Source organism: Macaca fascicularis, chromosome 1, assembly GCF_037993035.2.
Source record: "Macaca fascicularis isolate 582-1 chromosome 1, T2T-MFA8v1.1".
Taxonomy (NCBI): Eukaryota; Metazoa; Chordata; class Mammalia; order Primates; family Cercopithecidae; genus Macaca; species Macaca fascicularis.
The window spans coordinates 120,247,682-120,260,241 of NC_088375.1; the positions used below are offsets into that span (position 1 = coordinate 120,247,682).

Genomic DNA, 12,560 nt, shown 5'->3' on the forward strand with positions numbered 1-12,560 from the left:
AGGAGACTCCTTTGGAAACCAGGACCAAGGCATCTCCCCTCCTGCCGAGAGTCCCAGCCCCCACAGCCCTGCCAGGGGCAGATAGCAGATCTCTCACCACTGAGATGCCTGCCCTCTCCCCAGGAGAAACTGGCAGCTGTTTGACAGCCATGTGGCAGGACAACTTGTGGCAAGAAATTAAGATGGATTCTCATCATTAACTTCATTAATGTACCATTTACTACCCCCACCGCCCCTGAGGTTAATGAAGATGACAGTGGCAGGACCAGATCTGAAGTGAGGTCCTCGGCTCTGGGCTCTCATGCACAAGCACCCTACGGCACAGACTTCCTGGCTTGACCAGGCACTGCTGCCATCTCTTCTAAAACTTCTCCAAACTCCACTCCCCTCAAGCTCCTTTCCAACCTCTCATAGACCCTCTTCTTCTCCACCCACCTTTTAAAAAGTCATTAGGAAGAGATCTGCACCTCCCAGTGTGATTCTGACTCACGGATATTTGCCCAAAAGTAATGGTGCATGTGGAATACTAAGCCTCTTTTCAAGGGCAGGTTCACGAAGGAGAGGCTGAGAAAAAGTTTCCTAAATAAGACCATCTGTTTCTCCGAAGATGCTCAGATGCAGAAACATTTGCTTCCCGCTGGTGTGCTTTAGTCTCAATGGGTCCCTAGGACAAACCCAGACTCAAGGATCTCACCCACATCCTCCGTGCACCGCTGCTCCACACCGGCTTGGGGGTGCCTTCACCTCCACGGGGCAGTCCTTAGCCCTGTGTCCACACTGCAGAGTGAAGTTGGAGTATACTGAGTTCGTTTAAGGAGCCTCAATTCTGGTTGATCATTTATTCATAATGCTGCAAGGCCCTTGGGGCAGAGAAGCACTTGAGAGTAAAAGCAGTCATGGAACTCAGAACAAACAGAACCTGCCCCAGCACCCAGCAGGAAGCCCTGAGCGTCACAACAGACACATCCCGCCCTTCCACCCCAGCCACCCCCAGCATTCTTGCTGAAGCCCTAGGAGTCCAGGCCTGAGGAGGAGCAGGGAATCAACTCACGTCACCCAGGCTGGTGTTCACAGCAGGGGCCCCCTCTCGGCACCCTGGGAAGGAGTGCCCACTCCCACAGCTCCTCTCTCCCAGGCGAGAGCTGAGCCAGCCATGGGGACATGGGGCGGGCAGAGCATCAGTCTCCATTCTCCTCCTGCAGCCCCTCACCCAGCAGTTCAGCACATCCTGCCGGGTTCCTCTCGGAAGTCCGGACTTTGCCTTGGGGCAGTTGTGAGATTTCTCCCTTGGCCTTTACCACCCAAGAGCAATGGGAGCACAGCCCCAGGCCAGACCAAGGGAGTCAGAGGAGGTGACCCAAGAGGAGGTGACAGGACAGCTGGCCTGGAAGATAAGAGTTGTCCAGGATGGTCAGGGCGATGGAGAGGTTACTTCAGGCGGTAGAAAGAACAGACGAAGGCATGAAGGTGGGAAAGATCTTGGAGCGTTTAGTGGGGAGGTGTCATCAAGAGGCAGGATGGTGTAGTGGCTGAAAGTGGGGACTCTCAAGCTTCTGTCCACATCTTGGCTGTGCCATTTAGTAGCTGTGTGCCCTTGGGCCAGTTGCATAACCTCTCCGTCCTTCAGTGTCCGCAGGTAAAAAGTGGGGATAACAATAGTAGCCATCTCGTAAGGCTTGTGTGAAGATTATATGACATCATACATAGGAGCACTTAGGGCAGGACGGCGCATAGTAAACACTCAATGTTATGGTTATTATGGCTGGAGTGTAGGGCACCTGGGGCAGAACAGTGGAAGGTGAGGCTGGCTAGAAAGGCGAGGGCCACCCCGTGAAGAAGCTTGAATGCCATGTGATTCTGTGAATTAGTGGTTTTTCATGCCGACTCCTGAAAGTTCCGAGGAGGTAGCCCGAGGGGTTGAAGGTACTCTGGGTGCCCTGTCTCTGAGCCATTCTTCAGCTGCTGCGTGTGATTGGGCTTTTGGATGATACTTCATTTGAAGAAGAGGCTTTCCAACTACAAAACAAGTGTGAAATGAGAAGCCACTGCAGAATTCTGAGCAGGAGAGCAACCTCTTGGTTACAGCAAGGACGATGGATTGGAGGGGGTGGGCAGGGGGAGTTAGAAAACTGCAGGGATCTGGCAGAGGTGGTGCAGGCCAGAGCTGAGGTAGTGCAGGGGGGATGGGAGGAGAGGGCCTCAGAGTTTGGGGACACTCAGAAGCGAGAAGCTGTGCAGCTCGGGCACTGAGTAGCCGTGGAGGGCGTAGAGCATCTGAGCTCACGCTCACTTTCACCCTGCCCCTGCCACCCATTCTTTACAAGCTGCTGAAGTCCCAAACTACTGCAAGTCCTCCAAGGGCTCTGCTTTTCACAGGAAGCAAAATCCAATCACTTCCAAGTCCTCCCTTGACCTCCCTCTTACCCTTTGCTTACTCTGGTACCACAGCCACCATCTGCTTCCCCCAGCCAGACCTGCAGCACTCTTTGCTAGCCCCTCTGCTGAGAGCTCTCCTTCCACTCTTGGCTGCTCCTCCCCATCTTTCGGGACCACTCTGAGTAAAGTGGCCCCACACCCACTCACTACCCTTGGTCAGGTCCCTGGCTCCCTCGCTGCCCTTGGGTACCATCTTGCTGAGTGTACTTTTGTCTCCCTCCCTTAGATACGAGTTCCTGGAGGGCCTGGACTTTGTCTGTCTTATCATTACTGTCTCTCGAGATCCTCCAACATTTAGTGGTTGTGTGACAAATGAATGACACACATGAAAATGGTCTCTGGTGTGGGTGTCTGGGTTGCAAGTGACACACTGGACTGAGTAGGAAGTAGAGAAGGAAGGACAGGGGTAGACCCAGTCTCCCATCATCTGCAGAATCATGGACAAACTCCCAAGTATGGGCTACTAGGCAAGCAAGGCTGGCCCTTGCCTGGGGCCCTGTTTCTAGCCTCATCTGGGAGCTCTCCGCCCATGTCATCACCATGCTCTCAGCCCCTGTCATCACCATGCTCTCAGCCCCTGTCATCACCATGCTCTCAGCCACAGGGAACCTCTCATGCGCCCTGAACACTCCCTGCCCTTTCCATGTCTTTAGGCACTGTTGATCCCTCTCCAGAGAAAAAAAGCAAAAGCCCTTGCTTGTTTTTTTCTGACAGAAATCTACTTTTACTCACCTTTCTAGATCCCACCAAATATCACCCTCTTTGGGAAGCCTAGCTTGAAATCTGGGACTGAGTTCCTTGTTCCTTGCTCTGCATGCCCCCATCTTGTCCACACCTCTATTACTGCACCGATCAAACCAAACAGTACTACCTACTGATATGCCTTTCTCTCCCCTGCCCCTCTTCCAAGACCATGAGCGCTTTATAATAGTAGTAATAATCATAATAGTAGCCAATACTTACTAAGCACCTATTCTGTGCCAGCCACTGTGCTAAGTAAGCACTTTGCACAAATTACCTCATTTAATCTCTAGGGCAACCCTAAGAGGTGAGTCCTATATTCATCCCACTGTACAGGTTAGGAAGCCAAGATTATGAAAGGTTAAGTAAGCCACGCTACTCTCTTAGGAGTACTTAACCTCTCATAGTCTTGAGAGCTGGAAGCTGGATCTGACTGACCCCAAATCCACATTCTCAACCATTTGTTCATTAACCAGTATTTGCTGAGCACTTACTACACATCAGGCACTGGGCTACACATGAGAGGTATAAGGATGAATAAAACCAGACCCCATTCATGCCTTCAGAGAGCATACAATCTGGTGAGAAACACAGGCATTCATCATGTAATCCCCAGATCAACATAAAAGTTATAGTTGTAGTGTGTGCTTCAGAGAGGAGGCCTGTGTTGCTATGGGAGGAGATATCACGGGGGCTGGCTCAGGTCCACGTATCTGGCTTCCACATATGACTCATCTCTGTACCCCCAGTACACAGCCCCAGGCCCATAATGCGGGGTTGCTCAGTGAATGTTTATTTAGCCATTGGAGTCCAGTTGGCTTCCACCCTATCTCTCTTCCAGCCCCCCTACCCTCCCACAACCCCTGGGGAACTTAACAGCACTTCCTGCCCAGTGCTTCTGAGATCTTTTTAGGTCTCTTTTGGCTTTCCTGAAAGTGTAGCGGATGCTTCTCTGCTGATGATGAGAGATTCAGACAAGCCACTTAATGACTAAGAGACTAGAAGTGTTCTGTAAGAAATGGGGAAGCATTGTTCTTGCTTTGCTTAGCCTGCATTCCCAGGATGGACTCAGAGGCACTGACGCCACTCACTGCTTATTCAGGAGGAAACATGGCTGGCCTTGGAGAAGAACAAAACGTTTGAGGGGCAATGGGGACTAAAAAAAATGGGAGCGTTTGAATTTCAGAGTGAAATTGCTAGACTCCTTGAGACAGGCAATAGACACCACTTAAGCATCCTTGGGTCATCTCAGTTGGTGATGGCTGATAGATTTTCCAGTTGGAATCTTGGGTTCTCATGGCTGGCAGGGACCTTGAGGATAGAGCATCTCATCTAGAACAACCCCTACATTTTATAGCCCGAGGACCAGAGATGGGAAACGATTTGCTCAAGGTCTCGCAGCTAACTGGGGGCAGAGGGTCTAAAGTCCAGGTCTCCTGATTCGTGGTTCACTGCCCTTTCATGGGCAGCCCACAAATAGGATATCTTTTTCTATGCCCCCGACTAGGTGACTGCATCAAGGAGAGAGAAGTGCTTTAATCAGTTGTTGCAGAGGGGCCTCTGGGAAACCAGGGAGTGCAGTGTTGGGCTATAGATAGGTGAGCCTTTAAGAATCTCTTACTGTCCAGACACCCTGGGCACTGCAGCCAAGGAGAATGCTACTGTTATGGGCAGTGACATCAAGTGTACAGGTTGCACTGAAGGACAGATTTCTCCAGAAGCCAACATCCTGGCTCCCTCCCTTCAGCAGGTCCACCTCCTGCAAGCACTAGCCAAGACTTTCAGCCAGTGCTGCTGAGCTCTGATCTACCCTATCAGCTTCTAGGTTAGCAGTCTAGAGGGCTATGCTGGTTTCTACTGCTTTCTGGATAGCAGTGACCTCTCCTGCACCAGAGAGCTCATTACCAGTCAGGGGCCCTAAGGCAGCCTCTCCTGACGGCAGGTGAAGATGAAAGCAATAATGTGCTAGCTGTTCTGAAGCCCCTGGTCACCCATCGTTTTATTGAAGTCCAAAGTCTCAAACACCTCTAATGAGGATAAAAGGCTGGTAAGCCATGTGGGATCTGACTGAAACCTCCTGAGAGAGGGTAGTTCAGAGAGAGGACCTGGTGAGGGCTGAGCTGGGGCCTGGCTTTCCAGAGAGAGACAGTGACTACCAGGAGTTGCTGACCCTCTCTGTTTGCTTAGCTCTCATCTCTTATTTACTCAGAATTAACCTGCTTATTTTCCCTTATTAAATAATCCTGTCCTCTGCTGCTTGTACGTGCAGGAGAACAGTGAACCAAGAGCTGCTAACTTGCCACCAGGCCCCGTGAGGGCCAGCCACTCCCCGAGGAAGCCTCCAGAGCCAGGCTTTTGTCTTCTGGCCCTGGTTTCCTCCCTGCCTCCAGGTCATAGTGGGATCTTGGGCCAGTCCTTTTACCCGGCTGTGCCCATGGATGGAGAGTGCAGTTCACTTTTGGGTGCAGGGGCCACACCACACTGCAGACTCAGCACCTGCATGTCGCCAGCTGCCACAGTCCTGTGAGAAAGAGCAGGCGTCCTGCAAAAACCAGGAGGTCTGCGGTTCACTGCTCCCCTGGAGGGAGCCATCCTTGACAGCAGTTCATAGAGCCTGGGACGATGCTGTTTACCCTGAGGGACCTCTCATACCCCGAGGCAAGCCTCCCAGGTCCATAACGAATAAACTCAGACTCCCCCAAAAGAGACAGCCTGTGAAAGTGCAGGCAACTCCGCATCTGTAGGACATGGTGGTGGGGAAATGGGGACAGCAGCCTTTTGTTCGCTCCCTCTCAGGGGGGCCACAGGAGCTTCCAGAGTTCTTCCCAGGGCCCTGACTCGATCATAACACTGCGCGAAGAACCACTCCTTCCAGAGTTCTTTTACTAACATGTAAGCGCCCCTTTCTGCGAGCATTTCTGTAGCTGCTTTTGTGTCCTTCTGGGCACGCTGAAGCACAAGCAGGTGCAAGGCAAGGACCCTGTCACAAAAGGAGCTCTTGTCACTAGATGCTGGGGGACACAGCTACAGGGAAAAGGAGACTTGGTGACTCCTGTGAGCTGTTCGAGGACAGGAAGCCTGCAGGGGTGTTGAGGAGAGATGCTCACTGTGGCCTGGACCCTGGGCGAGGGTCCATGGGGGTGTGGTGTGGGGGCGTGATGTAGGTATAGGAGTATCCAAGCCAAGAGGAGAAGGGGAGGCATTTTGGCAAAAAGGACCAAAGATATACCAGCCATGTGGAGCGGAGGGTTGGCATAGAGAAGGGAGAGAGCAGCAGGTGAGGAGGTAAGACAGGGCCCAGTTGCTGAAAGCCCCAAGTGCAAGAAGATGAGCCTTGATCCCAGAAGCCAAACAAGGGGAGCCACTGAAGGTGTTTGAGCAGTGGCACTGATATATGAAAATCTCGCACCAAAGCGCTCATTAGTCACTCAGCCTTGGGCCAGTTATTTAACTTCACCAAACATGAATTTTCTCCTGTGTGCAATAGGGATGATGAGAGAGAGAGCACCTACTTCATAGGGCTGAGGTAAGACTCACCAAGATAGTCTAGCCAAGTACTTAGCAGAGGCCTGGCACACAGTCCATGTGCAATGGGTTGGTTCCTAGTACTGTGCTCACTGAATCTAAAGGGTTTCAGTAACTTGGGGCTTGAGAGGTTATTAAGGGAAATAAAGGGGCTTCTCTTTATACCTCGGTGCCTCTGTGAGACATGGAATATTTAGCCAGATGTGATGCTGATCTGCCCGCTGCCGCAGGACCCATGCCAGGGCACGGGGCACTTGCTGTGTGTGTCTCTTTTGACTAGGGGTCTAGGGAGCCAGGAGATGCACCTGAGCAAGATGGGGACTCCAGCACCTTCTTTTAACTGGTTACGCCCCACTAGACCATCTGCATTTTGAGAGTGGGGACTGCATACCCTCCACAAAGCATGGTGCCTCTGGCAGGCACTCTGTAAATATGAATAGAAACACAAATGAACAAGTGGATGGAGTGTACGCCAAGGTGCAGAAGGGTGAGGGTTCCCTTGAGCAGCTTCCTAGGTGAGCTGGAAGGGCATTGCTCAAAAGTGGAGTGCAAGGACCACTCTCCCGAGAGTCACTAGTCCAGGCAGCTGGCAAGGCTTATAAACCTGAGCAAGTTCTTCGTCTGTGAAATGGAGGGGAAAATGCCAACAAGCCTGCCTCACAGAGTTGCTGAGAGCCTCACAGCTGGAAGTGATCTTCATGGAGGCGCTCCACAGGGGCTGGTGTGGGATGGCTGGCTCTGTGGAGGCCACGGGGTTCTGTGTGCAGGAGGGGTGGCTGTCTCCACAGTGTACCCAGCCCTGGCCCCAGCCAGGCCCTTCTTTGGAAGCTGGGGGTATTCACCTGCTGTTCCTAGAATTTGGTTTGGGGGGTGACTTTATTTCGGGGGTGTGGACAAAAAGACAAATCTGGGGCTAGGAAAGCGGTGGGGTGTCAGGGCTGCCTAGAGGAGAGTGTGGTGAGCACAGGCTCTGGAGGTAGGGGAGACAGGGCCTTGGCTTATTCTCCAAGGGGACCAGGCTGTCGGAGTCTCCAGGAGAGGGTGGCTCTTTGCAAGGAGAATGGACCAAAACCCTGGTGTCACCCTCAACTCTTCTCTTTCCCAGAAGTCATTACCTCCTTAGAGAGGCCTTCTCTGGCTAAAAATTCAACAACTATAGCCTCCTGCTGGTCATTTTATATTCCCCTTCTCTGCCTTTTGTTCTCCTTGATACTTTTGACTAACTTATGTACTTACCTCTTTTATTGTCCTTTGCCCTAATAAAATGTAAGCTCCACTCGTAAAGATGACAACAATAGACACTGGGGACTACTAGAGTCGGGAGGGAGGGAGGGGGCAAGGTTTGAAAAACTAACTGTTGGGTGCTATGCTCACTACCTGGGTGGCAGGATCATCTGTACCCCAAACCTCAGCATCACGCAGTATACCCATGTTACAAACCTGTACATGTACCCTCTGAATCTGAATCTAAAATAAAAGTTGAAATTATTTTTTTAAGTTGAAATGTATTTTTTAAGTTCCAGGAAGGCAGGGGTTTTTGTCTGTTTTGTTCTCTCCTCTATCCTTAGCACTCAGATCAACACTTAGCACATAGCAGGTGATCAATAAATATTTGTTGACTGACTGAATTACTGAATGGATGGATGGATGGATGGATGGATGGATGGATGGATGGATGGATGGATGGATGGATGGGTGGGTGGGTGGATGGATGGGTGGGTGGGTGGATGGGTGGGTGGGTGGATGGATGGATGGGTGGGTGGATGGGTGGATGGGTGGATGGATGGGTGGGTGGGTGGGTGGATGGGTGGGTGGGTGGGTGGATGGGTGGGTGGATGGGTGGGTGGATGGATGGGTGGATGGGTGGATGGGTGGGTGGATGGGTGGATGGGTGGATGGGTGGATGGATGGGTGGGTGGATGGGTGGATGGGTGGGTGGATGGGTGGATGGGTGGATGGATGGATGGGTGGGTGGGTGGGTGGATGGATGGATGGATGGATGGATGGGTGGATGGATGGATGGATGGGTGGATGGATGGATGGATGGGTGGATGGATGGATGGGTGGGTAGGTGGATGGATGGATGGATGGATGGATGGATGGATGGATAGATGGATGGGTGGATGGATGGCCTCATCTGAAATCACCCCAAACCCTGATCTCTTCCTCCTCAAACCTGACTCTGGGAGCCCTATGAGAGAAAACATCTCCGTATCTTGGAGCTCCTCCTCAAACCTGCGGGAGGAGGCTTCACCATGACAGCGCCCTCCTTCATCAAATGGAGGAAGCAACCTGGCAAGGCACTGTTTAATGCCACACATGGGTGTGCTTACTGTCTTTGAGGTTTTCCTATTCTCTCAGAAACTTCCAGGAATCCCTGGCCACGATGATTCTGGGGGCAGGAGAGGCAGCAGAGCGTGTGCTCTGTAGCTGGGTTTATTTTTAAAGGATGACCACATTTAAGGAGAAAACAGAAAGTGGACCTGAGGCCTAGCATCAAACACTTGCCATCAGATGGGGTGCCAGGTGTTTGTCTCCTTGGTTGGCTGTGATTGACAAAGAATTACTGCACTGAGGGGCAGAAGCAGAAAAGAATCATGGACCTGCTGGGAGAGGGGACACCTGCAGGCTAGAGCATGTGTCTTGTCCAGGACACTGTCATGACCACATGCCTGGATGGGCAGGAAGTCAAGGGGGTCAGTGACTGAGAAGGGTGAGCTGGAGGAGAACAGGAAGAGGCCATAAAGGGGCTGGTGGTTGGAGGCTGAAGCCAAGGGGCACACAGAGAGCAAGTCAGGCCAAAGGCAGAACGGCAAGGACCAGGGTCAGAATGTGGGTTGATATTGAGAGGGAATGTTGGAAGGGGCAAATTGTACTGAAGAGGCAATATTGTTTCCATTGCCTTTTATACCCGGTTACTTGCAGCAAGGAGGCCAGTCCCTTAGTCTTAAAAACAGAGCACTGTGTCTCCAAGAGCCTCCTCCTGACCCCAGAGAGCCCCAACAGATGCTGCACAGGACATGAGGCCCGTGGTCTGCAAGCCCCTCATCTGCCCTCTTGTCTGCTTCTTTGCAGGAAAGCGTGGACTTGGGAGAGATCATGTTCTCCCTTTGCTACCTGCCCACAGCAGGCAGGCTCACCCTCACGGTGATTAAGTGTCGGAACCTCAAGGCGATGGACATCACAGGCTATTCAGGTACTCCTCTTAACCCGAGTGGCCTGCCAGCAGCCCAGACATTAGGATTTGGAAGGGTGTTCAGGGAGAAGGGGAAAGAATTATCAGCATTCTTAGAATAGAAGCACCAGCTCTGGATGCAAACTGCCTGGATTCGAACTCCAGTTCTGCCACGTCTTTGCTGTGTAAATGCTTTGGTTTTCTAGTCTGAAAAGTGGGAATAACAATATCTTATATGGGTTGCTTGCAGGAGAAATGAGTTAATTCATGTAAATGTTCAGAATGGTGTCTTACACGTATAAGCACTCAGTAGATATCATCTATTGCTGTCACTCTTTCTCTTAGAAGAGGGAGATAATAAGAATTAAATATACAGGATTTAAACCTTAAGGATAAGTTTTCTTATTTATATGAGGCCCCAGGACTTCCGGAAGGGTTATGTCAAGTTTGAGCGTGTAAATGTTTGCCGGTCTGTGCAGGCTTATGGCAGCAATTCTGTGCACTGAGCCAAGGAAACAAATCCACTGAAAAGCAAAATGCATTTGTATTTGAGGCTTTACTGCAGGCCTCCTGGCCTCAGCCTCAGCACCAAGAAAGCTGCTAGGTACAGCAGGAACATAGAAATATAGTCCTATTCTAGTGACAGAGGAAATGCTTGTTTGGGGGCGGCTGCACAGCAACCTGCAGGATGGACGTAGTGTCAGAGGTTTGAGTCTTCCCCTACAATTCTGCAAGTTGTGGAAGGAGGTATTTGAGTTTGGAAACAACAGAGGAGTAACTTGAGTCTTGGGAGCCTCCTTCCCTCATCAGCTCAGACTGCTCTGAGGAGTGAAATGGGGTGAAGCCTCTCAGTCTGGGCTGTACTCAGAATTGCAAATGTGGAAAAAAGCTCAGTTTGTTTCCCTAGATCCCCTGCCCTCCTGCTCAAGAGACTCTCGATGATTCAGATTACCAACGTAAAACCACTGAGGAGTTGCTTCTGAACTTAGCTGGGAATATATTAAAGAGTTTTCCTCATATTTGCTTTGTATTCTTTATTTATTTGTTGGAAAACCCCTAAGTTGTGGAAGAATTTGAGTTTGGAAATAACAGAGGAGTAGCTTGAGTCTTGGGTATAATCAGTTGCTGGAAAGAGGTGATGGCTGAGCCAGAAACACCTGGGCTCAGGTGTAACCTGGTGCAGCTGGAAGAAGAGGAGGTATCAGGCCTTGAAAACTGAAGTTTCAGGATAAGGTGGTCAGGAAACCCTAGAGTAACAAGTGTTTGTTGCAGCTCTGAGTCCCTCAGAGCTTCCCACACACATCAGGACGTAGGGAAGAGATTAACAGACCTCTTCTGGCCTGGGAAAAGCTTAGGCAGCAGCAAGTCAGCTTCCCCTAAAGTGCAGCCAATGTAGGTTTCATTTTAATACCAAAATAAGTGCATAACAGGGAAGAAAATTCACTGAAGACTCTCAAGGCTACTGAGGGAAATAGGATTTTGCTGCCTAAGTCCCCACACTCTCTTCTCTGGCGTAATTAAATTGATGTGCTGGAGAGAAAGCCTATGGTGAAGCTGCTGAGGTCATCACAAAAGCTGCTCTGAATCAGAGAGTTTGGGGTGTGAGATTTTTTTCATGCTAATTTCTAACCTACCTTTCACAATTGCCCCTCTTTTTGACCTGGGTTTGGAACCTGTTATTAAACCTTGGCTTGATTCTGAAGATCCAGGGGTCCTCTTTTCATTACAGGTTTCTGTCTATTTTGTTCATTGATGTAAGCAAGTATCTGGAACAGTGGATAAAACACAGTAAGCATTCAATAAATAGATATCGAAAGAATGGATGGTTGAATTTACAGCATGAGGAACCTGGTCCAAGGGTGAAGCAGTGGGGGTGTACTGGCTAGGAGCCTCTCGAACTAGATCTCCTGTTCTTGAGGATGAGTTTGAGGTTGCCCTCAGCCCAGACTTATTTGATGTTGAACTAAGCTGGGGAGTGAATGGAGCTTATTAATTGCCTATTCTTGAATTGTGTGGCATTGACGTCTAAAACCCAGGATCTTCTTGTTCTCCATGATCTAAACTAGCCCTGAATCAATTCTCAAAGCCTATCTGCTAGAACTATGACACTAAAAATAGCACAAAATAATAATAAGGACCAGTATGCTACAAAGGGGTGGTGAGTGCATTCTAAATGCTGAATTTTGATGGCTCCCATGACAATGAGGCTGAAATACACTGCTGGTCTTTGTGTCCCCTCCCTCAGCTGCATAGAGCATCATAGGCTGTTAGAGAGGAAAGGACCTCCAAGATCATCTGGGGCCAGCATTCCACTAGAAACCACGGATTTTTGCCCCAGAAAAGCCTAGGGAACGGTCATCTGTCTGCTTGGCTTCATGGATGCTGGTGAAAGTGTGGGTTCCTGCAAGGGAAATATGTACGCTGAATTTTATAAATTTCCTATCAGCCAGGCACAGTGGCTCATGCCTGTAATCCCAGCTACTCAGGAGGCTTAGGTGGAAGAATCACTTGAGCCCAGGAGTTCAAGACCAGACTGGGCAAAACAGCAAGACCCTGTCTCTTAAAAAAATGCATATGCCTTGTAGGGATGAACAGAGTTGGGGAAGTTTGCTAAGGCATTTGCTCAGTGGCCCATGGGACAAGTGGCTCTGCCTCTATTTTTCCAAGCCTCACGATATGGAAA

The 12,560-nt window shown here is 50.4% G+C and overlaps 1 protein-coding gene across 14 annotated transcripts in view; it reads left to right on the forward strand.

Moving 5' to 3' along the window:
• The window catches only part of SYT6 (synaptotagmin 6), a 73,175-nt gene that overhangs the window by 41,649 nt on the left and 18,966 nt on the right, over window positions 1-12,560 (forward strand). For all 14 annotated transcript variants that reach the window (XR_001483378.4, XR_006690485.3, XR_012416229.1 and 11 more), the window contains exon 4: window positions 9,778-9,898. Coding sequence is in view for 8 of the 14 variants with exons in the window: in XM_065547476.2 (XP_065403548.1) it covers window positions 9,778-9,898 (121 nt within the window). In the remaining 6 variants the exon portion in view is untranslated. The remainder of the gene's footprint in view (window positions 1-9,777; window positions 9,899-12,560) is intronic.